Source organism: Micromys minutus (genome assembly GCF_963924665.1).
Source record: "Micromys minutus genome assembly, chromosome: 10".
Classification (NCBI taxonomy): domain Eukaryota; kingdom Metazoa; phylum Chordata; class Mammalia; order Rodentia; family Muridae; genus Micromys; species Micromys minutus.
Genome location: NC_137979.1, coordinates 22,134,646 through 22,158,391, shown reverse-complemented (window position 1 = coordinate 22,158,391; position 23,746 = coordinate 22,134,646). Strand labels below are relative to the sequence as shown.

Here is a 23,746-nt window from a genome sequence, read left to right as displayed (position 1 = left end):
GGTAACCAGAGGCTTCACACTGCCAAGTCCTGTCATGATAATCTCAGAGCTGTAATCAACCTTCCCCAAGCTGCACTTGTTAGGATATTTTCTCTTTCTCTCCCCTCCTTCCATAGGAACCATCCTTTCTGCCCTCTGAACTACTTCAGAACAAAGTCTGTAACTGTAGCTGCTATGGCTCCCTGATCAGTGGACTAGAGAAATAAGCCTGGAAAGATGGAGAGGCTGATGCACCTCTGAGTGCCTATAAGCCCCTGGTTTGAATAGGGACAGCTGAAAAGGAGCTGGAGGCCAATCTCAGCCTTATGAGGAATGTGATTTATAGAACTAAAGTACTCCTTATGGCTGCTCTCTGCCACAAAATGTCCAAATTTATTCCCACTTGTAGACAAGACTCATCTCTTTCCCCAAAGACAAGTCACATTGCTGTATGATGGTTACATGATAGAAGAAAAAGGGATCATGAGGCTGGCCTGGGGATAGTTTTAACCTCAGGGTCAGCAATCACCATGATGATCAGCATCAGACTGAGCAGGGGAGGTAACCAGTCTCCTAATTCTGAATTCTAGCCTGAACTTAGGCCATTGCTGCAATTCCCAATCAACCACATTCTCGTAGTTCAGATACCTATATGATCTATAGAAAGATTCAGAAACCACAACTCCCAACCAAATACACTGGTATACATCTGTGATCCTCACACCGGAGAAGCAAAGGCAGGAAGATTGCCACAAAGAACAAAGGGCTGGAATTGATGGCTCAGTGGTTAAGAGCACTAGTTGCTTTCTTTAGTATAGAATAGCGTTTATTTGGGAGCTTGGGAAGAGGAATTGAGAAGGGAGGGGAAGAGAGAGAGAAGAGGCTGGGCCAGAACATGTGGAGAGAGAGGGAAGGGGAAAGGGGAGAGAAAGAGAAAGGGGTCAGAGAGCATTTTTTTGTTTGTTTTAAATACATTTTTAAAATTCATTATTTTTTAAAAATTTTAAGAGATTTATTTATTATATATAAATACACTATTTCATTACAGATGGTTATAAGCCAGCATGTGGTTACTGGGAACTGAACTCAGGACCTTTGGAAGAGCAGTCAGTGCTTTTAACCACTGAGCCATTTCTCCATCCCATAGCTGCTCTTTCAAAGACCTGGTTTTAATTCCCAGCAACCACAAGGCAACTCACAACTGTCTGTAGCTCCAGTTCCAGCAATCTGGCACCCTCACACCAACACATGCAGGGAGAACACCACTGCACACAAAATAAACTATTAAAAAATGCAATTAGCCACTCCCCAAAATAATCCAATAATAACAGTAATAATAAAAGAACAGAGCATAAGAAACCTTCCTTCTCTCTCTAATTCCTACTGCGTTCAGTGCAGTAGTTTGCACAAGAGAATGGATCTGACACGTTCAAGCTTGAACTTAAGAAAAGAACCTCCACACAGAAACGTCTCTTTAACAAACTGTTTATTAGCTTTTGCGTCAGTATGGGTATCCTTTACTACACCCTAGAATACTAGGCTTCAGGGAGGTGGCAAAGTGGCAATGGTGAACTTGGGGATCTGGTCACCCAAAAGCACCTGCCGCTCTACTCCTGACTCTTGAATGGCTGCCAAGCGAATCACTCCTCCACTGGAGCCGTCCCGTTCCATAGCCAAAGCGAGAGCTGTAGATAAAACAAGGGAATTGGGTTTGGAGTTAGGTGCTGAAAATAAGGAATCTTGGCATGGCTTGGGAATGAGGGCTGAAGTTCACAGGCTTAGAAGCATAGATTCTCACCATTGGCAGTGAACTGCAGACATTCATCCTTGGTCATGCCTTCCCGATAGGTAGCATCAACATAGCCATAGATATATGAGCTCCCAGAGCCTCCGATGGCAAAGGACTGTCTGACCATCATACCCCCCATGGGAACAGAGTACACCTGCCAGGTGGGAGGGAAGAGAAAAGCACCAGTTGCCCCCTTTCCTGACACATGCACGCTCACCTGTCCCTTTTGATTTTGGTCTGGGCAAAGTTAATGGTAAGGTAGAGACAGAAAGACAGACTCAAGTGTCTGAAGTGGGGACTAGAGATGGCTCGGATGGTAAAGGGCCTGCTAAGGCAAGCATGAAGACCTGATTTCAAATCCCTAGCACTTAGGTAAAAGCTGGGCACATATATATGTAACCCCAGCTCACACAGCTCTGGGAGAAGGGTGTAGAGGGTATGATCTCTAGAGCTCTTTGGATAGCTAGCCTCACTAAAGGTGAGCTCTATCTTCAGTGAGACTGTCTAAGAGGAAGACAACCCTGGAAGAGCTCTAGGCCTCCACACACGTGCACCTGCAACTAATGCAGACACCCACAAGAATATGTGCATACAGGACAGGACAGAGACACACACACACACACAAAATGGCTAAGGGGGTGGAGCATTAAAGGTGTGACTCCAGTGTTTTGGTGAGGAAGGCCTGACCTGCCCGCCTTCTTGAGGGTCCCAGCCTGCAATGATGATTCCTGCCATCAGATCTTCTCTGTACCGGTAACACATCTCCTTAAAGAGACTGGCGGCTGTGTGGACTAGCGGAGGCTCATTCAGTTCAATACTAGACAGTGGGGTTGGAAAGTCACAAAGAAAGCAACATCAGGATCTGGAGTCAGGGCCTTTTGATGCCTTATTTTCCAGAGCCCTTAAGATGGTTGTTCCTCCCCTGCCCACAAGCACCTGTGGAAACCAAGCTGGTAAGTGACAGCATCAGCTACTGCTTGGGTATCAGCTGCTGAGCCTGAGCGGCAGCAGAAGATGTGATCATGGATAGGGGTCAGCTTGTCAGTCACTCGATTGGCGATGTAGGACCTGCAGGATGGTGGAACAGTGAGAAGGAGCCCACTTGCTTCCCTCCTCTACCACATCACTGTCTACTCCCTCTAGCTTCAGGGATAGAAATACTGTTACTACCTACTAGTTCTTAAGGAAAATGAAGCCGGATGAATGGAGAACAGACCTTCAGTAGTAGTTCACCAAAGGGTGAGGGGGAACTGAAAGCCACAGAATTGGGAACAAATCCTAATTATCTCCACGTAGAGGAGAAACTTCTCTTGCCACAGTGGCCTGAGAAGGGTAAGGATGGCCTGACAGGCAGGAATGGGGTGGGTGTACGGAGTAGGGGAAACAGGAAGACTTTGTGTTTTGAGCTCACCCAGTGGTTGTTCTCGAGTCTGCTCCTAGAACCACGCCCCCGTCAAATTGCACAGCCATGATCGTGGTCTGGAAAAAATGAAGGGCGTTAAAAGGGTAAATCTGAGACTTATCACATTTTCGAGCACTCAATGATTCCTTGCCCGGATTCTATAACACAAAATTCGATCTCCGCGAACCTATTATTAAATTTTATGAGGCCTCAACACTTTAAAATACAAAAACTCCAATCTCCAAACCCCAGGACTCAGAATCTTATGCTTCAGTCCACTGTTCACTTCTCACCACGAAAAGTATCACCCCACTCCAGCATCCAAGGAATCCCTCTCTCGCAGAACAACACTGCACCTCCCCCCCAACACACCAAGCCCAAACCCACCCGGGCTTCATGTTTTCCCTCTCGTCAGGCCTAGTACATGTCTTCTGAACTCTGGCTCTTTCCTCACCCCTGTGGAGACTTCTCGGTTTTCCCAGTCTGGAGTGAGAGCCTCTGGCCCAAAAGCCGGTGCAGAAACCGCTCCACGAACAGCTAAGGCGGCCGCCATCTTCCTCTTCTACTGCTGCCACAAAGCAACGGTCGTAAAGCGCTCCGTCACTCTCTTTAGTACGTCTCTGAGGCCTTCTGGGAGCGAAGCTGGTTGACGGCAGAAGGGAAAATACAGAGGCAAAACCTGTCGTTTGCGACAGTGATCACTTTATGGCAGTGTGTCAAATTACAAAAAAAAAAAAAAAAAAAAAAAAAAAAAAAAAAGGGAGGGAGCCAGAGAGCTGAGTATAGGGCGGGGAAAACGGGCGGAGCCTCTTAAAGATTCCTAAACAGAGACTTGTGGAGCCTTGAGGCTTAGTTGCAAATAACCTATTTTACATTATAAGGTTGTGTGTGTGTTTTGTTGTTGGTTTTTGTAACTCGATTGCGCTGTCTGGAGTATGAAGGTTTTGTAAATAACAAAGTGTGTAGCAATGTTAACAGGTAGGATTCGCTATAACATGATTGGTGTCCTGGTTCAAAAAAGCCCACAGGATAAGAATACAAATTGGAATGGTCAGGTCGTGTTTTCATTAGTCTGGGGTACATATTTAGCATTGTATGTATGCTAGCAGTTGATTTTCTGGGTCTCACAAGAACTTTTGAGGAAGCTCTGTCAGTAAAGGTACACCTCCCTTATGGTGAAAGGAGAAAACCAACACCTCCGAGCTGTCTTCTAACCTCTATACTCACTGTGGTTCTAAAGCATCCTTCCCTCCCCAAACAAATAACCAAATGTTTAGAAAAAAAAAAGTTTAAAATTTTGGTGAAGTCAAATTTGTTCATTTTTTTTCTTTTGTTTGTGTTTCTGCGGTAATACATACCACCAAATTCTTGCATCAATTTACGAAGAGTTTTGTTGCTGGGTTCAAACCAGCAACAAACCCAGACCTTGTGCTTGAATGTTAGGCAAGCACTCTGTCACTCACCGAGGGATAGCCCAGGCTTCTTTTCACTTTTTTTTTTTTTTTTTTAATTTTGAGGTAAGGTCTCCCTACATCTAGAAAGCTAACCTTGAGCTCATCTATAGCCTAGGCAGGCACTTTCCTAGGCAGGTGCTGGCTTGTTGAGCTATTGTATGAGTCTCCCAAGAAGCTGAGATTACAAATCCCTGAGATTACAAACTACCAGGTGTGGCTTTTCTGATTTTTTTTTTTTTTTTAATAAGATCTCATGAAGTCTCAAACTTGCTATGTAGCCCAGGTTGGCTTTGAACTCCTGGTCATTCTTCCTCTACATTCCTTTTGCTGGTAGATTGCCATGCCCAATTTACTTAACTCCGGCTGGCCTGGAACTCACAGAGATCTGCTGGCTTCTGCCTTCTAGTGCAGAGATTAAAGGCATGGACCACCACGCCAGGTGCCCACCCTACTTTTATGTGGGTGATGAGGATCCTAACCCTGGATGTCACCTCAAGTACTTTACTGGACAAGTCATTTCTCTAGCCCCCGATACTGACATTTTAAAGAATCACCTTTTGTAGCTTAGTGACAGTATGTTGTAAAGAAAGGAAAAGATAACCCTGATGATGAAACTTGGGAAACGTGGGGAGTTGTCGGGTTTCCATAGATTCGTTGTTGGTATGGGGATTTTGGATCTGAGGACCTGACAAAATAGAATTCCTTACTGAGCTAACATGACTGTGAAGGTCATATTTTAGAACAAAGCTTTAGAAACACAGTCTGAACCTGTGAGGTCTGCTATGCCTAGCTGACATCCAAATGGAAATGCTAAGTATCCAGCTGGATAGACAGAGTTCCAGAATTCAGAAAAAAAAAAAAAGTAGATCTGAGCTACATTTTGGGAATTAGTCTAGGAAATGGTTTATTTCTTTCACATTCACTAGTATGGAAGAGTCCAAGGAGACCCTTGATAAACACTTTGTGGACTGCCTGTTTGGTAAGAGGCAAGATGTTCAGGCTTTAGACGGAGCAGAACACAGAAGGAAATGCATTTCTGGTGGAGGAAGGTAGAACTCAGGCGGGACATACTGAAGCCATGTTGCAGCTGAACGGCGCTAGGGGAATATGAGTCTTTCAGACGGAGAGAACGGGGATAACACATCTTCCCACATTTCTCTCCCTTAAGCTAGTTCTGCGGTCATCACACATAACGCCGGATGTCGACAGCTACTAGAGAATTCTTTATTCTCCATTGCTTCTTCCAGCTTCCTGAGGCTGAAGATGAGTGGATGTCCTGCATAAACTTGGGCCGCCCTGCTAGGGGCGGGCCATAATTGTCATGATGTCATGGAGGTCCGCTACCCAGGCTGCCGGTAACTCTGAGTAGGTAGATCCCTCCCCAGGAATCCCTTTCTGCTCAGTCTCTGACATCGCGGCCATCAAGCCAGCTGGAGCAGGCCGTGGCCGGCCAGCAGGCCCTGAGTACGATTGTACACATCCTCCAGGACGCGGGCGGCCCGGGCTAGAGCAACCCGCGCGTCCGCCTCGCCGGTTCCTGGACACGCCAGCTGGAGCAGGCGACCGCGACTCGGGAGAGCCAGGATCGCCAGGCGAGCGGCCTGACGGATAAGCCAGGGATGGTGCGGGGCCAGGGCGGTGCTGTAGGCGTCACCACACTGCGCGCCGGCATCTGGACCTCCGAGCGTCCCTGTCGCCACCCTGTGGAGGCAGAGCTGGGACCAGTGCAGCGCGCGATGCAGCAAAAGCAGCGTTCGAGAGCCCGAGGATCCTGCTGGGTGCCGGGGTTCGGTGCCCGGATGCTCCAGCAGTCCTGCTCGCTGCTCCCACGTCGCCATAGTCACCAGCGAAGTGTAGTGCGAAGCATCAGGGCCGTGCACACGAGCCTCGAGGGCAGTCACCTTGATGGAGGCTTCGCTGGTGGCAAAGGCGAAGACAGAGCCAAGGGGAGTTAGGAACCTGTTTGGTAGTGAAGTGGGGAGATGAGAAAGAGCATAGAATTATTTGGTGAAAGATGGGCCTGGGGGAGGGAGACTACTCACCTAAGTAGTTCTCGCCATCCTGCCAAGTACTGAGACAATTCCACATCCCCTTCGGGGCTCATACAGGCTAGGAAGGGGCTCACCATGCGTCCCAGCACCCCATGAGGTCCCAGACAGGGAGGCTCTTTCTTCTCTGGGACCACTGGGGGTCTCAACGCTGGGCCAATCTGGAAGATAGATGTAAGAGATACATGAAAAGCTCCTAGCCTGCTAGGCCTACTTGGCGACTATTGAGCTCTGAAGAATGCCCCTCGGATTTAGCTAGAGTTCCTCTTGATTGTTCTCCGCATCTGAAGGTGGAAGGGAAAAGAGGGAGGAGCCTCCTTTCATTAGATTCTCAGTCTGGTTCCCCGCTTTCTTTGTTCGGAGTCCCCAGACTCTCTGCCCTTAAAACTCAAACATACCTGCGAAGGTAGCGGTCTCTCTGGATTGCAGGATTGCACCCCAGGCCTGCAGCCTGCTGAGACACCCGAGGTGAAGCGAAGCAGAGAGGTGAGGACTGGCGAAGGAGAAGGGAGACTGAGTTCCCACAGGCGGGACTGCTGAGTTCTCTGTGCTGACAACGCAAGGGGCCACTCATGGAAGAGCCACACACCGATGTAAAGAAGTAACAGCGTGATGCTAGCGAAAGGAATTGCATGGCGGAACCAGCGTCCCAGGGCTGGGGACAGTGAGACACCCATGACCATTGCTAGCACACCTCACTTAGAAAGGTGGTGGCCTTTCCCTTCCTGTGGTGGTGTCCAGAGGCGCAGAGGGTTAATAATTAACCTATTAAGGCCCCCTCCCTTGTGTCTTTTTGCCCTAGAGGTCAGATCCTGGGGTGAGAGACCTTATGAAGATTTGGAAGACAACATAGTATGTGCCCTGTCTCTGCACTGCCGTTACCTGTGGGGCTAGCTTGTAGTAAGAGGCAGCCTCTCGTGGGTCCTACTTAAACTCTGGGCATGAATCCATTGTAAACTGGGGATAATGGGTCTTTGTAAATCTCATGTGAGGATCAAATGATGACCTATGTGAAGACGTTCCAAGTTTGGTCACAGTTGCCTGATATGTCTCGCTTGCTAAGGCGGGATGATGGGGCTTTAGGTTTTTTTAGGCTCTCTTCTTTTGCATGCTTACTAAGAGGTCCGGAAAACCTTGGGAATGAACATTTCGATTCCTCAGGAAACATACTGGGCTTCTCAGATAGAGCCACGGACTAAGAGCTTTTACTCCGCGATGGCCTGACTTGGGGAGGAGAGTTGGGAACTGAGTCAGCTCCTGGACTCTGAGCTGAAGGAGAGAACAAGACCAGAACCGAGCTTCTGGTCTCCAAAATCCTTCAAGGTCTCATCAATCATATTAGAACTAACGTAGCAACCAGTGAAAATGGTATTCATGCTACTGCTTTGACCCCTACCAATCATGTTAGAGGTTACCTAACCCTTCTGGAAAATTCCCCTAGACTTGCCTTAAAAGGTGTCTTGCAAACCCCTCAAGTCATAGCCATTTTGTCCTGACGCCTGCATGCTGGTAATTTCTGCATAAAAAAAGTCCTTTGCATATTTTATTTGAGTCTGGGGTCTTCCTCCAGCGATTCGTGGACATTAGATTTAATTTTTTGAGCTTCACATTAGTTTTCCACTGATTAAACAGCTTGTTACCTCCCTGTGGTAGACCCCCAGAATACAGACGTATTTTCGTAGCTGGGCACAGTTGCCCAGGACTTCATTAACCTTAGGTATTTGGGAGACTGAAGTAGAAATATAAAAAATTCAAGGCCAGCCTGGGTAACTTATCTAGACTCTGTCTTAAACATTTTTATAAAGAGAGACATTCCAACTCCAGTAATAATGCTTAGAGATGCTCAACATGGCCCAGCATTTAGCATACCATTGTAGGTTTCCCCGTATTGCAGATTCTAACAAACAATGGCTATCCATAACCCCTGTTAACAGACTGTTAATCGTTATTCCAAGACATTTAGGAAAGCACCAAACTTCACATATGGTACATGCCCAGGCAGAGTTTGAGGTGTTTGTGCCCTGAGGCCTAGAGTCCTTGGAACATTACCTAAAACAACAACAAAAATGTAGCAGGGTATATGATGATCACAGTTGTGCAAAATATGCCCATGACAGGATCTAGTGTACTTTCCTTATTGAGGAGCAGAAAACCAGTGTTGAAGGCACAAATACAGAGTCAGAAAACTAAATAAGTATTAGCTTTAAAAAATAATAAAAATCAATCCTTGTTCTGTGAAAAACATTAAAAAACATTTTTGTTTTGTTTTGTTTTGTTTTGTTTTTAATATAACATGGGTTAGGGAAATAATTCAGTGGTAGAGTGTCTTCCTAGAATGTGCAAGACTCTAGGTTCAGTCCCCAATATTCTGTGTGTGTGTGTGTGTGTGTGTGTGTGTGTGAGTGTGTGTGAGTGTGTGTCTGTGTGAGTGAGTGTGTGTGTGTGAGTGTGTGTGTGTGTGTATGTGTGAGTATGTATGTGTGTGTGTCTAAGCACAGCTCAAGCTTCACTGGGGAGAATCTTCTGTCTTCCCCACTAGAATGTAAGCTTTGGTGAAGACAAGTACTTTTTCTCCCTCTGTGTATATTGAAGATTGAATCCATGACTTTAAGGATGCCAGGGAAGCACTCTAGCATTGGACTGTAAGCATCATCTAACCCCATGTTTTCCCCCTTTCCTTTTTATTTTTGAGACATAATCTGAACTGTTCAGGTTGATTCGTTTTATTTATTTACTTGTTTAAGACAGGATCTCTTTACACAGCCCCTGTTTATTTTATTTATTTGTTAATTTGTTTATTTTTTTACTTGTTTGTTTAGACAGAGTCTCTCTACATATCCCTGACTGTCCTAGAACTCACTATATAGATCAGGCTGGCCTCAAACTCACGGAGATCTGCCTCTTCTGCTTCCTGAGTGCTGAGACTAAAGGCCTGCACTATCATGTCCTACATCCCAGGCTGATTTTGAACTTTCCGATGTATCTATCTGAGACACTGGGATGGCACACAGACTTGAACCACTAGGTCTGGCCAGGCACCTTACTTTTTTGGTCATTTTCAGGCATTTAGAATATTTCTTGAACCACATAAATGCTTTGTAAATAAATATGTGTTAAAGAAACAGAGGAGTGTGTGTGATGAGGTCAGCGGATCGGGGTGGTACCCTCTAACAAATCTAGCCAAGTTTTGTTTTCTTGTTTTGTGAATTAGGGGTCCATCTGCTGCTGGTCATAGAAGAAAAGGCATTCTGAGAAGAAATTCTAGACTATTAAGCAAAGTACGGTAAAGGCTGTAATACCAGAACTCCGGAGGCCAAGACAGAAGGGTCAAGAATTCCTGATCAGCCTTAGTTACATAGTGAATAGTTTTTCTTCTGTCTTAAAGAATACAATAACCACAGGAGGGCTGGAGAGATGGCTCAGCCATTAAAAGCTAGGCTCACAACCAAAAATATAAAAAGCAGAGGAAGAGCAGCTGCGTTTGTTCTTAGTCATCTCAGTCCCTGTCCATAAGGTCTTAAAATGATTTCTGTCTCAAAGAATGTGGTGCCTCATGCTGGTAATCCTAGCACTTGGGAGGCTGGAGGATGGTTGAGAATTCAAGGTCAGCCTGGGCTACTGTGTTGGCTTGTATGTCAACTAGACACGAGCTAAAGTTATCTAATAGGAGGGAACCTCAATTCAGAAAATGTCTCCATAAGATATGGCTGCAGGCAAGCCGGTAAAGCATTTTCTTAATTAGTGATTGATAGAGGAGAGCCCATCTGCTATGGGTGGTGCCCTCCCTGGGCTGGTGCTCCTAGGTTCTCAAAAAAATAAACAGTCTGAGCAAGTCATGAGGAGCAAGTGAGCAGCACCCCTCCATGGCCTCTCACTAACTCTGCCTCCAGGTTCCTGCACTGCTAGAGTTCTTCCAGTAGAAGTGTGAGCCAAATAAACTTTCTCTTCTCCAACTTGCTTTTGGTCATGGTGTTTCACTGCAGCTATAGAAACCCTAAGAAAGATGCTATACACAGTATTTTAGAACAACCTGGGTGGCAGAGGTAGTTCCTGTCTCTCTGGGTGTACCTGGTATCCAAGATTCTCAAAGAATCAGGGCCACAGCCCCTGTCCTTCAGGCTTGATCTGTGTTAAAGGCATTCTTTTTTATGTCCTGTAAGGTTGCCTCTCATCCTCACACTGTCCCCTGCCTAATCCTGTCCCTGGCAGATTTTTCTATGATCTCCTTGGCTCCTGTCTCCAGTGCTGGGATTTCCCTCAGTGTACTGGGGCATCAGAGGGTCGGGGAGCAAGTCACCTGCAACTCTCTACTAACTAGGAAATACAGTTTCTCTCTTCTACAATCATTGCGATGATTACAGGAAGTGTGGCTGCAGGAAGCCTATCACAGCTAGTGGTAAGTGTTCCGTAGGTGCTAATTTAAACTCAATGGTTTTCACTGCCCCTCCTTCCCTAATTCCTGGGGGCCTCAAATCTTCAAGGTTCCTGGACAGGAGTAGATTAGTCTTAAATGTCACTTAATCCTGTGACCAAGCCAGCTCAGTCAGTCAACAGGTTCTCCAAGTAGGAGAGAGGATTAAAAAGAAAAAAAGGCAATTAAAAAACACTGTAGCATGACCCCAGCCAGCTCTGAGGCTGAGGTGGGTTTATTTTTTCCTAGTCTGCTTTTATACCATTTTAATTACATGCAATAAGGTCAGTTCTAGATTAAGGGAACAAGCCAGACAATGGACATGAATAGTCAAGGAATAAGCCAGGCAATAAACAAAGTCCTGTGATCACTGTTTCTAAGGGTTTGTCAGAATGACAAAATTTCTGAGCCTACTTCCCAGTCTGAGCCCAAAGTCATAGTCTTGCCTGCTGCCTACTTCTTTGTTCTAGCCTAAAATCAGATTCCTGCCTGAGCTTACTTCCCCGTCCTGGCCCATTATCAGATTCCTGCCAAGCGGCCCCCAGAGCTCTCCACAATCCTGGTCATTCTTCCGAAATCTGAGCCCTGAAAGGAGAGGGTTGGTATAGAGCTGCAACCTGATAGGTTGATAGGGATGGGACTGATATAAACCCATCTAAGTGACCGGATTCATAGGTAACCCAGGATGAAGTTGCAGGCTGAAACCAGGCTGCTACTGCTGCTGTGGTTGATGTGCTATGGGCATGCACAGATTATTATTCACGCAGAACCACGATATGCATCGATTGTTGACGTGACCAACGGTGGTACCTGGGGTGACTGGGCCTGGCCTGAGATGTGTCCTGATGGATATTTTGCCAGTGGGTTCTCCGTCAAGGTGAAGGTTCAGACCTGGGTCTTAGAAAAGGCCAAGATGTTCCCAATTGCAGAGCTGAAAATGAGGAGAATCCCCTCAGTGGACCTCACTTCTGCTTCTCTCCTGACTTAGGTGGAGCCTCCTCAAGGAGTTCCTGGAGATGACACAGCCATGAACGGGATCCGACTGCACTGCACTCGAGGAAACGCACAGAAGAACACCCATGTCGTGGAGTCCCAGTCTGGAGGGTGAGATGAGGGACCAGAAAAACCGATGGGGTAGACATCCTTTATTTAGTGTTCCTAAGCTCTAGGTTCGCTTCCCGATGGGAAGGATACTCTCCGAGTACAAAGGTATACCCCCTTCCCTTCTGTTAATGCTCTTTCCCAAGATAAACTCCATTTAGGTTATAGAGGTGGCGGACGGAAGTCCACCCGGGGAATCGGAAACACAGAAGATTAGACCTAGCCCATCCCTTAGCGGCAGTGGGTTTGGAAGTCCCTAGGGTGGCTAGGAGGTGCTCACAGAGCCATTACGACTCCTTCTCTTACAGCTGGGGCGCATGGAGTGAGCCTCTGTGGTGTCCTGGCACTAGCTTCCTAGTGGCTTTCTGCCTCCGGGTGGAGCCATTTACTTTTCCTGGGGACAACACCGGAGTGAACAACGTGCGCTTCCGGTGCTCGGATGGTGTGGAGCTGGAGGGGCCTGGGCTGAGCTGGGGAGACTACGGAGAGTGGAGCGACTCGTGTCCCAAAGGTGTCTGCGGCTTGCAGACCAAAATCCAGAAGCCTAGAGGCCTCCGAGATGACACTGCACTTAATGACGTCAGGATATTCTGCTGTAACAGCTGATGCTGGCGCTCTGTCATTACGGCCTCTTACTATTAAAGCTTCTTGGTCTTGGCTTTGCTGTCCGTCCCTTGATTTAGAGACAATAAGCTGCCTGCTTCCTTGCCTCTTCTTTCTTGACCCAACATGGCTTGAGGCCTGCATTCAGGTATGGCTTCAGAGGCTGTAGGTCACACCGTTCAGAACAAAGAACTTGAACACATGAATTTTTGGGCCTTGGCTCTGGGAGGACATCTGTAGATAATACTTCCCCTTTAAGAGCCCAAGTTGTCTCCCTTCCAAACCATCAGTGATGTCAGATTAAGAAGTGCGATGGTAGTTGTGTCCAGCCTCACCCTGTACTCAGAGAGACTGGATGAACAGGACCCAATCGACCCCTTGTTGGTAGCACCTGGTTTGGAAGTCCCCAGGTTTGAGTGGGTCAGATGGGGTGTGGGTCACAGAGCCAGTATGACTAATTACACGGTAATACAAATACATGGTTTTACATTTTAATTTTTAGAGCTTTGAGACGAAGGAATCTTTCCCCAGAGTCCCCACCGCCTGTCTCCTCCCCACCTCACCTTGCCAGTTTCAAATGGCGGCTTTCCTGAGAGAAATCGTCAGCCGAGACTTTTATTTTCATTCTGTTTTCTCTGCCTGGAATCTCCCAGCGATCTACACTCAGAAATTAGACTCTCTCTAGCATAACAAATATTTCCTTCCACCAGTCAGTATCTCATTACCAACATGTTTTAAAAATGTTAACCGAATAAAAAGGAAAAGATGTGACTGTTAGCATTCCTTCTAGGCTCTGCCCCAGTTACCTGGCAGCAGGCAGGTAATGCCTGACTCAGTATAAAGGGGCTGCTTGCCCCCTACCTCACTCTCTTCCCCTCCTCCCTCTCTGTCCCTTTTCTTCCCATTTCCCTTCCTCCCTCTCCACATTCTCATGGCCGTCCTCTATTACTCTCTCTGTCTGTCTCTCCTATACCCCCAACTCCCCTCCCCATGCCCTAAATAAAGTCTTTCTTTTTTCTTTCTTTTTTTAAAGATTTATTTATTTTATGCATATGAGCACACTGTAGCTGTCTTCAGACACACCGGAAGAGGGCATCAGATCCCATTACAGATGGTTGTGAGCCACCATGTGGTTGCTGGGAGTTGAACCCAGGACCTCTGGAAGAGCAGTCAGTGCCCTTAACCGCTGAGCCATCCCTCCAGCCCATAAACTCTATTTCTATACTACACTCATCTGGTATACCACACTCATGTGGCTGGTACCTCAGGGGGAAGGGATGCCTCAGCATGGGTTCGCAGAGGCACCCCTTTCCCCTGCATCACCTCCAAAACATTCTTGGTATATATATATATACACACACAAAACACAATAACTGCTCCTGGGTATAATGGAGGAGAAGGTTTATTGTAGATAAAAGGGAGGTGTATGGCCAGACACAGGGACAGGGACATCTGGGAAAGTCCAGAGTGAACATGACTCTGAGCCAGGCTATGTAAGGAGGATGGGGAGGAGAGAGCAGAGAGCCAGACCAAGAACCAGAAGGTAAATGGTAGATCAAAAAAAAGGGGGGGGGAGCAGGTAACCAAAATGTCTGAATTATATAGGGAAGGGCAGCTGGGAAAAGGCAGCCCAACCCCTGGGCTGGAGATGTTCAGGTAAGGAGCAGGGTATGCCAGCCAGTACTCTGTCGCAGGTAGCAAGTGAAGGATGCTGGGAGAACCTGGTAGCCAGGTCTACTTTGATATATATAAATAAGCAGCTCAGTTAACCATTTTGTCCCGGGTTTGAGACCTAATGATTCCCATCAACTGAAATGATCCTTCACTTCTTTAAAAAGAAGTAACATAATGACAAATGTAAGAAATGTGAGACAGAGGCAGGCTGACTCTGTATAACAGGATACTACCAGAAATTACAGATTGTGGTGGGGGGAGAAGGCGGTGGGGAGGTGGGGAGTGAAGGGTGGAGTTTGACTAGAGCAGGGTGTGTTGTTTTCAGTGCCTGAGCATATTTTGTTTCTGCAGGTAAAGCAGAAGGGTCAGGCTGGGGCTAAGCTGTTCTTTATAGCTCGAAGCTATTTGCTTAGCACAACCTGACTCAGTTCCTCATGACCCGAGGCTATTACCCAACAGTGAACTGTGGGGATTCAGTAGGTAAAGCTGCTGGGTGCTGAGCCTGAGGACTGAAGTTTGATACACACACACACACACACACACATACACACACACACACACATACACACACACACACACACAAAGAAAATGTAAATTAAAAAATTGCTCACCTTTCATCACGGGCACATTAATTTCCTTGAGAGCACAGAATTTTATTTCCAGAACAATATCTATGTTGTGGTTAAGAGAATAACAAATGGGGGTGTGGGCTTGGGGGTTGGAGTGAGGGTACAAATAGAAGCCCCAAGCCTAGACACGCATCTCTGAAGGCCCATGTGCACTCTCTCCAAAGGCTAAACCAGAAGGGTGCTCAGGGCAGTTTATTCCACTAAGGAAGATATCGAACAATAAAAGTGTGTGTGTGTGTTTTTAGCCAACCAATGAGTGGATGACCACTCAGACATCCAGAAACGGGGTATTAGGGGTGGCCCATGGACAAATCAGTGAACTTCACCCTGTGGGGAGAAAGAAAGGGTAAAGACAAAGCCAAGAGCAAACAGGATTTCTCAACCCAACCCCACCCCCGCCCCCAACTGTGCCCCAAGTGGCCCTACCCTTTTCCGGCAATCGCCACAGAACACGCCAAAGGTAGCATTCACCAGCTGTATTCCACACAGCACTGTTTCCAGACTCGATGCGACCACCAGAATCGAGAAGAGTGTCACATTCCAGGGTACCACATGAGGTGGCTCCTCACATAAATTCCAAAGGGTGTCATTGTGCAAGTAAGCGCCTCTGTGGATGGACAGGGTCATCTGAGAGAAACTGCACACACAGCAGACCCTACCACCACCCAGTGCAAGGACCTTCTAAGACCTGTAAAGAGCTGGATGGGCCATTGGGAAGGAATTTTCCAGAAGCTCAGTCCGCTCCATCATTTCTGGACCACGTAGGACGAGCAGGTGGGGAGAGGCACAGAACGGGAGGTACAAAGTAGGACTTACTGAGTTTCTTCGAAGTGGTAGTCCCACTTGCTGTTTATTAAGCATTTGGGTCCGACTCGGAGCCCAGCTCCAGCCACTGATAGGCAGTAGATGGCACCAAGCATCCCAAAGGCGGAGGAGAAGACAGAGCGCAGCATCTAGATTCGATGTGGAAAGGTAAGGTGAGTAGGCCCGCCCCTCCCCTGGAGAGAGACACCCACACCCAATGCCTCCCGCATATTGCCGCAGCTCCTGCTCAGCCTGCCTAAAACACACATTTGTCTTTAAACCTCGGATTTGAAGTTAGATGAATCCTAAAAGCCATCTACTGTGGCGGTTCAGTTAGGCCTCTCTGGTGGGGTTCATTTGAGACCCAAGACTGGGAGGGAGGTGGCACCTGAGACCTCCTAGAGGAGGCATGTGGACAGTGCTTCGGTTCTGTGGGGAAGGCATCAGAAGCCAAATCCTAAACTTGTGATTTTTGGTTCTTACCCTGCAGCGGTTTCCACAGCAACCTGCACCGCAGCAGCCCTTCCCCCCTGCCCGGACTGCCGCAATTCCCGGACACAGCACCTGTGGGGTGAGAGTTGGTGATAACAGGTTCTCCTAGGTCTTCAAGGCGTCATTGTCCATCTCAGGGGAGCTGCCCATGATGCCCTGAGCCCTTTGGACTATAAAACCTTATCTATACTTCTCAGAATCACTGTTGGACTCAACTTTAATGTATAATTATTTATATGCTTGCCTTATCTCTATCCAGATTATAGCTTCCTGGAGGGTTGGGTTCAATATACTACAGTTATCTTAGACAGAAGGCCATCAAACATTTGGGTGAGGGGGGAACAGTATATGTTCTGCACAAATAGTGCCTCGTGGTAGGTATCTCCCTGATAGGGAGTCAGGACCTTCATCCTCTCGATGAACTGATTACTTTTTCAGGGTCAGAGAGAATGCCCCATGCTGACACACACCTTCAGCGGTACCATAGGATTGTGCTGTTAGAAGTTACAATGAGCAGCCCTGGTAGTCGACTGTGTAAGGATCTAAGTAGAGACTTTGCCTTGGATCGCAGGGTTTTCTAAGGGTCAGTCCTTTTCCCCCTTGTGGCCTTTATTATGACACTCATACCTGCCTGCTAACCACTCACCTGTTCACAGTCACTCCCAGGTACCCAGACGGCCATATTAAACTGCCTGAAGGGCATGCTCATTCGAATGTCTTAGTTTTAGCTCAGCCTCAGCAAGCCTCATGCTGACCTCACAATAGCCCCCCAATTTCATCTGCCATTTGTCTTTCTTGTCATCTTTAGTAGCAAAACATCCATCAGTTCGCCTAGGTTGGGAGAGTTTGACCCTCCTATTCGAGGGCTCACTTCAAGTCTTCTGTACTTTTCCTCAATAGCGTCTAAATCTCTTAGTCCTTTTAACTCTTTCATGCACCCAGCCCTACTCCCCTTCCAGGAGGAAGATGTCCTCGGCTTCCCTAGTAGATTCTCGCCACTCTTGTCTCACGTCATCCCAGACTCCATCATAAAGGCTAACATTTGATTAACTTAATATTTAATTGCTCTTTTATCTGCTCAGTTCCTTTGAGGTATGTTCAAAGATATCCTAGGCTGGTGTGTATGTGTGTGTGTGTGTGTGTGTGTGTGCATGTTTTCCATCCTATACTTCCAGTCCCAGTATATACTGGGGTGGGGACTGAGGCTAGCCTGGGATACATAGCAAGTTCCACGCTACCGTGGGCTACACAGTAAGACTCACACAGACTGAACTCACAGGCATTAGAGACTTCCTTACTCTGCCTCCAAACGTCGCACCACAACATCCCTTGCTTGCCCCTGTACCTTAGTCCCTTTAGGTCACATTCTCTACTTGCATTGAATCCATGGAATTCCGCAGATGGCTTTTTTTGTTCTTTTGTCTTATGCTAAGGCTTGAACCCAGGGGTCTTGCGCATGGTAGATGCCTGTGCTCTCATGGAACCCATCTCCAGCCCATTTTTTTCTCTTACATTTCATTAACTTATTTTGAGACGAGGTCTACTATAGCCTCGGCTGGCATTAACTCATGATCCTCTCTGTCTTCAAAGGCATGTCACTGTGCGGGGCTGTCTCCTAGCAACCCCTCAGCCCTGCCACTTTCTCTTTCTTTCCTCTGTCCTCTCCTCTTATCTTCTCCCCACCCCCTCAGTTTTCCCTACCTAGCACCCGGGAAGGATTTGAACAGCAGATCCTCCTGTTTGACCTCCTGAGTGCAGGGATTACATACAGCACTAGGCCTGGCTCCACAGCTGACCTGCTCATTCTGCTCCAAGGAAGGGACGGAAAGTTGCAGTCCCTTCATTAGTTGCAACCCGAGAGAAGATCTGCTTAGATCAGTCCATTTCTCAGTGCTCACTCCCTTCTCCTTCCTGCTTCACAACGGATCTAAGGACAACATGACACCTTCTTGCCTTTCTAGTGATGTCACATGTGCAGACACCTAAAATTGCATTCCTTTTGTTATTGTTGTTGTTTTTGAGATAGAGTCCCACGGTGTAGCCCCAGCTCTCCTAGAACCTGATTGGTAGACCACCAGGGTGGCCTTGCGCTCACAGAGATCCTCCTACCTCTGCCTCCTAAGTGCTGGGTTTAAAGGCACACGCCTCACGCCGGCCTAGCACTGCTTCTTGATTTACCAATGTCTGTTCCTTTTGTTTGGTGAGTGTCTCACTGTAGCCTGCACTGCCCTGGAATTCACTATGTGGCCCATGCTGGCCTTGAACTTGAAACAGTCTTCTCTGTCTCAGCCTCCAATTTCAGAGAATCTGATGGGCTTCTGATCTCTGTGGGCACCAGACATGAGTGTGACACATAGACAGACATGTAGGTTAATATCTATCCATGTACATTTAAAAAAAGATTTATTTTTATTTTATGTGTCTTGTGAATACCTTTGTTTGTATGTGCACCACACTCGTGCCTGGTATCCACGTCCTTGCCTGGAAATGGGATATAGGGAGGAAAGGCTCCATATGGGTGCTGGAACCAAACTTGGCTCCTCCGCAAGAGCGGGACTTGTCTGTCTGTCTGTCTTTTGAAACAGGGTCTCTCTACGTTAGCCCTTGAGGTTGTCCTAGAGCTCGATATATAGACCAGGCTGGTCTTGAAACTCACAGAGATCCACCTGCCTCTGCCTCCCAAGTGATGGGATTAAAGGTGTGCACAACATCTAGCAGCTGAAAGTGCTGTTAACCACTGAGCCATCTTTCCAGAGCTTTTCTCCTATGTAAGAGGCCTCTGTGTTGCCTCTTACATAGGCTGGCTTAAACTCTCAGATTGACTGTCGTGTTCAGACAACTGAGAGCCAGGTGTAGTCTTGTATGGTCACAATTCCAGTGTTTTGGAGGAAATAGAAGATCCAGGGCTTTAAGCTCACCCTTGGTTACAGAGTCAGTTCAAGACATACTGGGCTTGCAGCTAACCTGAACACGGGGACCCCAGTGAAGGAGCTAGAGAAAGGACTGAAGGAGCTGACAGGGTCTTGCAATCCCATGGGAAGAACAAAACACTCAACTAACCAAATCACCACAACTCCCAGAGACTAAAACCAATGAGTTCTCATGGAGAGCATCATCAGTGGGAGGAGCAGCTTTTGATCCAGTGAAGGCTCAGTTTTCCCAGTGTAGAGGAACACCAAGGCCTGAGGTGGGAGAGGGTAGTTGGGAGAGGGAGCACCTTCATGGAGGCAATGGAAGGGGGAGGGAGGTGGGATTAGGGAAAAGGGGATAACATCTGAAATGTAAATACAAAGAATGTCCAATTTAAAAGAAAAAGAAAAGCTTAAAAAAAAAAAAAAAAGACATACTGGGCTTCATGTGATTTTGTCTTAAAAACCAAAAAGAAAAAAAGTTGGGCCCATGTGATACAGTCCCAGCCAGCATTTAGGAGGGAAGTGGCTTCCTGGGCTGAATCTACCCTCAGCCACCCACACTCAGGGCAAGGATGCTGTGAAACCTTACCCCAAACAAAACAGAACAAAAGACAAACGACAATAACCAAATACACCATGTAGGGGTTGGGGGCACACATCTGCCTCTGCAGATGGGTCTCTGTGAACTGAAGGCCAGCCTGGGCTACATAGTGATGGCTAGACCAGTCAGGATCTCACCTAGTGCCAAAAAAAAAAAAAAAAAAAAAAAAAAAAAGAAAAGAAAAGAAAATACACGCAGGAGGCAGAGTAGAAAACATGATGTCGGAGGAGGGAAGGGAGTTGCTATGGGAGACCTATCTCCATTAGCTAATAAAGATGTGGCCAGCAGAGGGAGCCAATGTGTAAATCCTCCCAGAGAAGTTCGAAAGCGGGTTGTGTTAAAGCTAGGAAATCATGCTAGGTAGATCTCTTTATCCCATGAAGACGATATTGTAGGTTAACCAGCCAAAAGTTCCCCCAAATGGTCAGGCATGGTAGTACACGCCTGTACCTGAGAGGTTGAGGCAGGAAGAATTCAAGTTTTAGACTGGCTGGTCTGACATACAATCAGGATGCTGCTTTTAAATGGACAAACAAACAAAAACTAAAAATAAAAGATGAAAAAGAAAATTCCCTAAATAGGAGGGAGTTGGAAGATGAAGAGAAGTCTAGATAGAATATTTGTGTTTATTCCTCACTTGCTTTGGGTTTTTCAAGACAAGGTTTTTCCCGTGTAACCTTGCTCTGTAGACCAGGCTAGCCTCAGAGATTCAGTTGCCTCTGCCTCTGGAGTGCTGGGACTAAAGGTTTGCACTCTCACGCCTGGCTCTTCCCTCCCTAGTCTGCAGGAAGACTGGGACATCTACTCTAAAATACTGACCTAGGTCCAGGATTACTATCCTTAAGTTTAACCTAGTACAGACCGGGGATCCTAGGAGACCGGCTGATAGGGAACGGCCATGGAAGAGAGGGAAAGCAACATGGAACTGGCTGGTGGAGTGTCTAATCTGAGGCTGCAGAGGTCGTTCTGGGCACCCACCCTTGCCGGTGGGTTAGGACACTGCGCTGAGACTTCCCACAAACTAGCTTCTACCCTCATAATAAAATTTTTTTAAAGCATGCGTTCAGTAGTAGAGGCAAGGAGAGGCACAGAGAACTTACTCCTGCCTAGTAGGGAAGCCCTTCCTTCCTCCCATTCCTCAGCTCAGGACTCTAGGGCTCCTCCGGGACCTTCTCACATACAGAACAGTTACTGTATGTGAGCAGTTGGACAGACCCCCTAGTCTCTACCAAGTCCTTGCCATTTCATCCAGAGCAAGTGAGTCCTTTCCCTCCTCTCAGTTCCATCCATGGTCCCTTAGCTCAGTACCCAGGACCCTGGCCAGGGCTCCAGCATTCTCACCATCAGGCCCCCTCCAATGAAGCCACCCATGAGCCAAACTTGCAAGCTGAGGTAGTCATTCGTCCAGGTGGTCTTTCCATCAGGTACCAGGAGGAGGGCGTTGGCCACGATGCAGATCAGGGAGAGAGGGATGAGGGAAAGCCCCAGGCAGCGAGCACACTTTCCAGTACACATGTCCGAGGCTTCTGGAAAGGCAGGAGCAGAGTGAAAGTGAGCAGAAGGTGCCAGGCTCAGGAGGAGAACAGGCTGGAGCTTGGAGCAAAGGTCTGAGGAGAGGAGTGGCAGAAACTGAATGGCAGTGATAAGAGAGAGGCCCCGAGGAGGCGGAGGGGCTGCAGCTGGTGGGGCTGAGAGTACGGCAGTAGGTGTGTGTGTGGGGGTGGGGGGGCTGGTCGCACAGGGGACAATGACTGGTGTCAGCATCTTCTTCCTTGGTCCGTGTACACCTTTGTACAGCCCCTTCTCATCTACTTGAAGACTCAGCCGAACCCCCAAACCGTTCACCTCTAGAAGTCTCAGTTGTGGTTTCATCTGTGAGAAAGGTTGGCTGAAGCCGCTTGCCCAGAGAGCTTGTTGTGAGGATTCGATGGGACAAGTCAGAAGGACTTGTCAATGAGGAAGTGAGGGACAGATGGACGGCGGCTTCATGACTTCTGTTCCACAATGGGGAGGTTCTTCTGTAAAGAAACTAGAAAAGACTACAGTGGAGCCAGGCAGGGGCTCACACTAGTGTCTGGGACATTCAGAAGCTGTGTGTTTGAGGCTCACCTGGGTGTACTGGCTGCTTTCGTGTGACACCCTGACGCAAGTTAGAATCACCAGAGAGGAAGGAGTTGAGCAAATGCCTTCATGACATCAATTTTCTCAATTAGTGATCACTGGGAGAGGGCCCAGCTCGTGGTGGGTGGTGCCATCACTGGGCTGATGATCCTAGGTTCTATAAAAAAAAAAAAAAAGCAGGCTGAGAAAGCCATGAGAAGCAAGCCAGTAAGCATCACCATGCCTCTGCATCAGCTCCTGCCTCCAGGTTCTAGCCCTGCTTGAGTTCCTGTCCTGACTTCTCCCAGTGGTGGACTATGATCTGGAAATAGACATTGAGCAAACCCTTTCCATGGTGAGCCCGCTCCTTTGAACGTAACGGTGGCCATTTTGTACTCAATCTCCGTTTTCCTTGTAAGATGAAATCACGTTGAGGTTCTCAGACTCCACTTCTCAGAAGTAATTATCCATAGCTGATACTGAAGAAAGCTACTAGTAAGCCGAAAAGTTATGATTATAATATTTGTGCTGTTATCTCAGTGCTGGGACTCCCCACTTGACTTCCTGTGTCTTTCCTCTTACTTCACTTAGGACCAATCAGCTTAAAGGTTAGCTAAAGATACTCTGTCTAGTTAGCCAAAAATGGTGTGCTGCTTTTAAACTTTTGAACCTTTTTTTTCCTATAAAAAGCCTGCCCTGAGGACAGACCAGCACCACAATTAGGCTTCCCAGTCCTTTTTTTGTAGTCTTAATTGTTCAATCTTGAGGTGTGCATTCAATAAACTATTCTCGCTATACTGGGATAGATGTTTGTATGGTTTGTGTGGTAATTCCTGAACCCCAGCACTCCCCAACTTGCTTTTTGGTCATGGTGTTTCTTTGCAGCAATAGAAACCCTGACTAAGACACTGAGTTATATTGCAAGGATTTATCTGAAAAAAACAAAACAAAACAAAACAAAACAAAACAAAAACATAAAAGGATGGTAATGATTTCTTATCAATTTCTTCTTCTCAAAATTTTTTATTTTGTTTTGGTTTTTTCAAGACAGGGTTTTTCTGTGTAGCCCTGACTGGCATGGAACTCACTCTGTAGACCTGGCTGGCCTTGAATTCAGAAATCCACCTGCTTCTGTCTCCTGAGTGTTGGGATTAAAAGTATGTGCCACCACGGCCCAGCTCTAAAAATTTTGTTTCTGCACCCTTTTCTGTTTCTCAGAGTGGACTCAAGCATTCTGACTCCAGTGATTCTGTGATGGCTGTATGAACCAAGTTGGTCCCATTTTCTTTCTATTTCATTTCAGTCTTATGTGTGTGAGCATTTTGCCTACATGTATATCTGTGAAGCACGTGTGCGCCTCAGGTCTGCAAAAGCTAGAGGAGGACTGAAGTTACAGGTGATTTAACATTTCTTAGGACCTGCTGCTGGAGAGCGAATGGACTCACAGTTTCAGGACTAGATTGCACCCTTGAAGGATTCACCCGTGTTTGGTAGCACACAGTCATGCCACTAATAAAGGAGGCTTGCAGGAAATATTGCAGGACCTCACAAGATCCGCTGATGACAGTGTCACAGTGAACGGGTTGTCTAATCAGGAGCCTCTCTGTTGAATCTCCTGCCCAAACCTCTATAGACATGTGGGAAATGGAGAAAACTAGGAGCCTCTCAAAACTAAAGGGCAGAATCTTGGAGGAATCTCTGTTACCTGTAAGGCAGAGAAACAGCAATGACAAATTTACCAAATGAG

General features: G+C 47.1%; 4 protein-coding genes across 5 annotated transcripts; 1 reads left to right on the top strand and 3 right to left on the bottom strand.

Moving 5' to 3' along the window:
* Positions 1–1,448: 1,448 nt before the first annotated feature.
* Positions 1,449–3,758, bottom strand: PSMB6 (proteasome 20S subunit beta 6). 2 transcript variants are annotated; one of them, XM_080922797.1, is made up of 6 exons: positions 3,625–3,758; positions 3,180–3,247; positions 2,705–2,836; positions 2,456–2,585; positions 1,778–1,922; positions 1,449–1,664 (listed from the first exon to the last, which is right to left on the bottom strand). In XM_080922797.1, exons 1-6 carry the CDS (start codon positions 3,721–3,723, stop codon positions 1,522–1,524), a joined length of 717 nt encoding a protein of 238 aa, XP_080778923.1. In that variant the 5' UTR covers positions 3,724–3,758; the 3' UTR covers positions 1,449–1,521. The 2 variants fall into 2 exon arrangements, with proteins under 2 accessions (XP_080778923.1, XP_080778924.1); XM_080922798.1 differs by having other exon boundaries at positions 1,476–1,684.
* Positions 3,759–6,045: 2,287 nt separating this feature from the next.
* GLTPD2 (glycolipid transfer protein domain containing 2) lies at positions 6,046–7,355 on the bottom strand (the record flags this gene model as incomplete). The annotated part of the gene is made up of 3 exons (XM_080922835.1): positions 6,046–6,583; positions 6,667–6,833; positions 7,071–7,355. 3 exons carry the CDS (start codon positions 7,353–7,355, stop codon positions 6,046–6,048), a joined length of 990 nt encoding a protein of 329 aa, XP_080778961.1.
* Positions 7,356–11,768: 4,413 nt separating this feature from the next.
* On the top strand, positions 11,769–12,790 carry VMO1 (vitelline membrane outer layer 1 homolog; the record flags this gene model as incomplete). Its single annotated transcript, XM_080924653.1, has 3 exons — positions 11,769–11,960; positions 12,072–12,187; positions 12,493–12,790. 3 exons carry the CDS (start codon positions 11,769–11,771, stop codon positions 12,788–12,790), a joined length of 606 nt encoding a protein of 201 aa, XP_080780779.1.
* Positions 12,791–15,380: 2,590 nt separating this feature from the next.
* TM4SF5 (transmembrane 4 L six family member 5) lies at positions 15,381–21,414 on the bottom strand (the record flags this gene model as incomplete). Its single annotated transcript, XM_080922397.1, has 5 exons — positions 15,381–15,417; positions 15,497–15,697; positions 15,907–16,043; positions 16,378–16,458; positions 21,241–21,414. 5 exons carry the CDS (start codon positions 21,412–21,414, stop codon positions 15,381–15,383), a joined length of 630 nt encoding a protein of 209 aa, XP_080778523.1.
* Positions 21,415–23,746: the final 2,332 nt, after the last annotated feature.

Excerpts from the sequence above, each read along its gene's own strand:
- PSMB6 (XM_080922797.1), bottom strand. The coding sequence starts at position 3,723 with ATGGCGGCCGCCTTAGCTGTTCGTGGAGCGGTTTCTGCACCGGCTTTT. Across the intron at positions 3,248-3,624 it reads ACCGAGAAGTCTCCACAGGG|ACCACGATCATGGCTGTGCA; the intron begins GTGAGGAAAGAG and ends CATTTTTTCCAG. Across the intron at positions 1,665-1,777 it reads TCTGCAGTTCACTGCCAATG|CTCTCGCTTTGGCTATGGAA; the intron begins GTGAGAATCTAT and ends TTTTATCTACAG.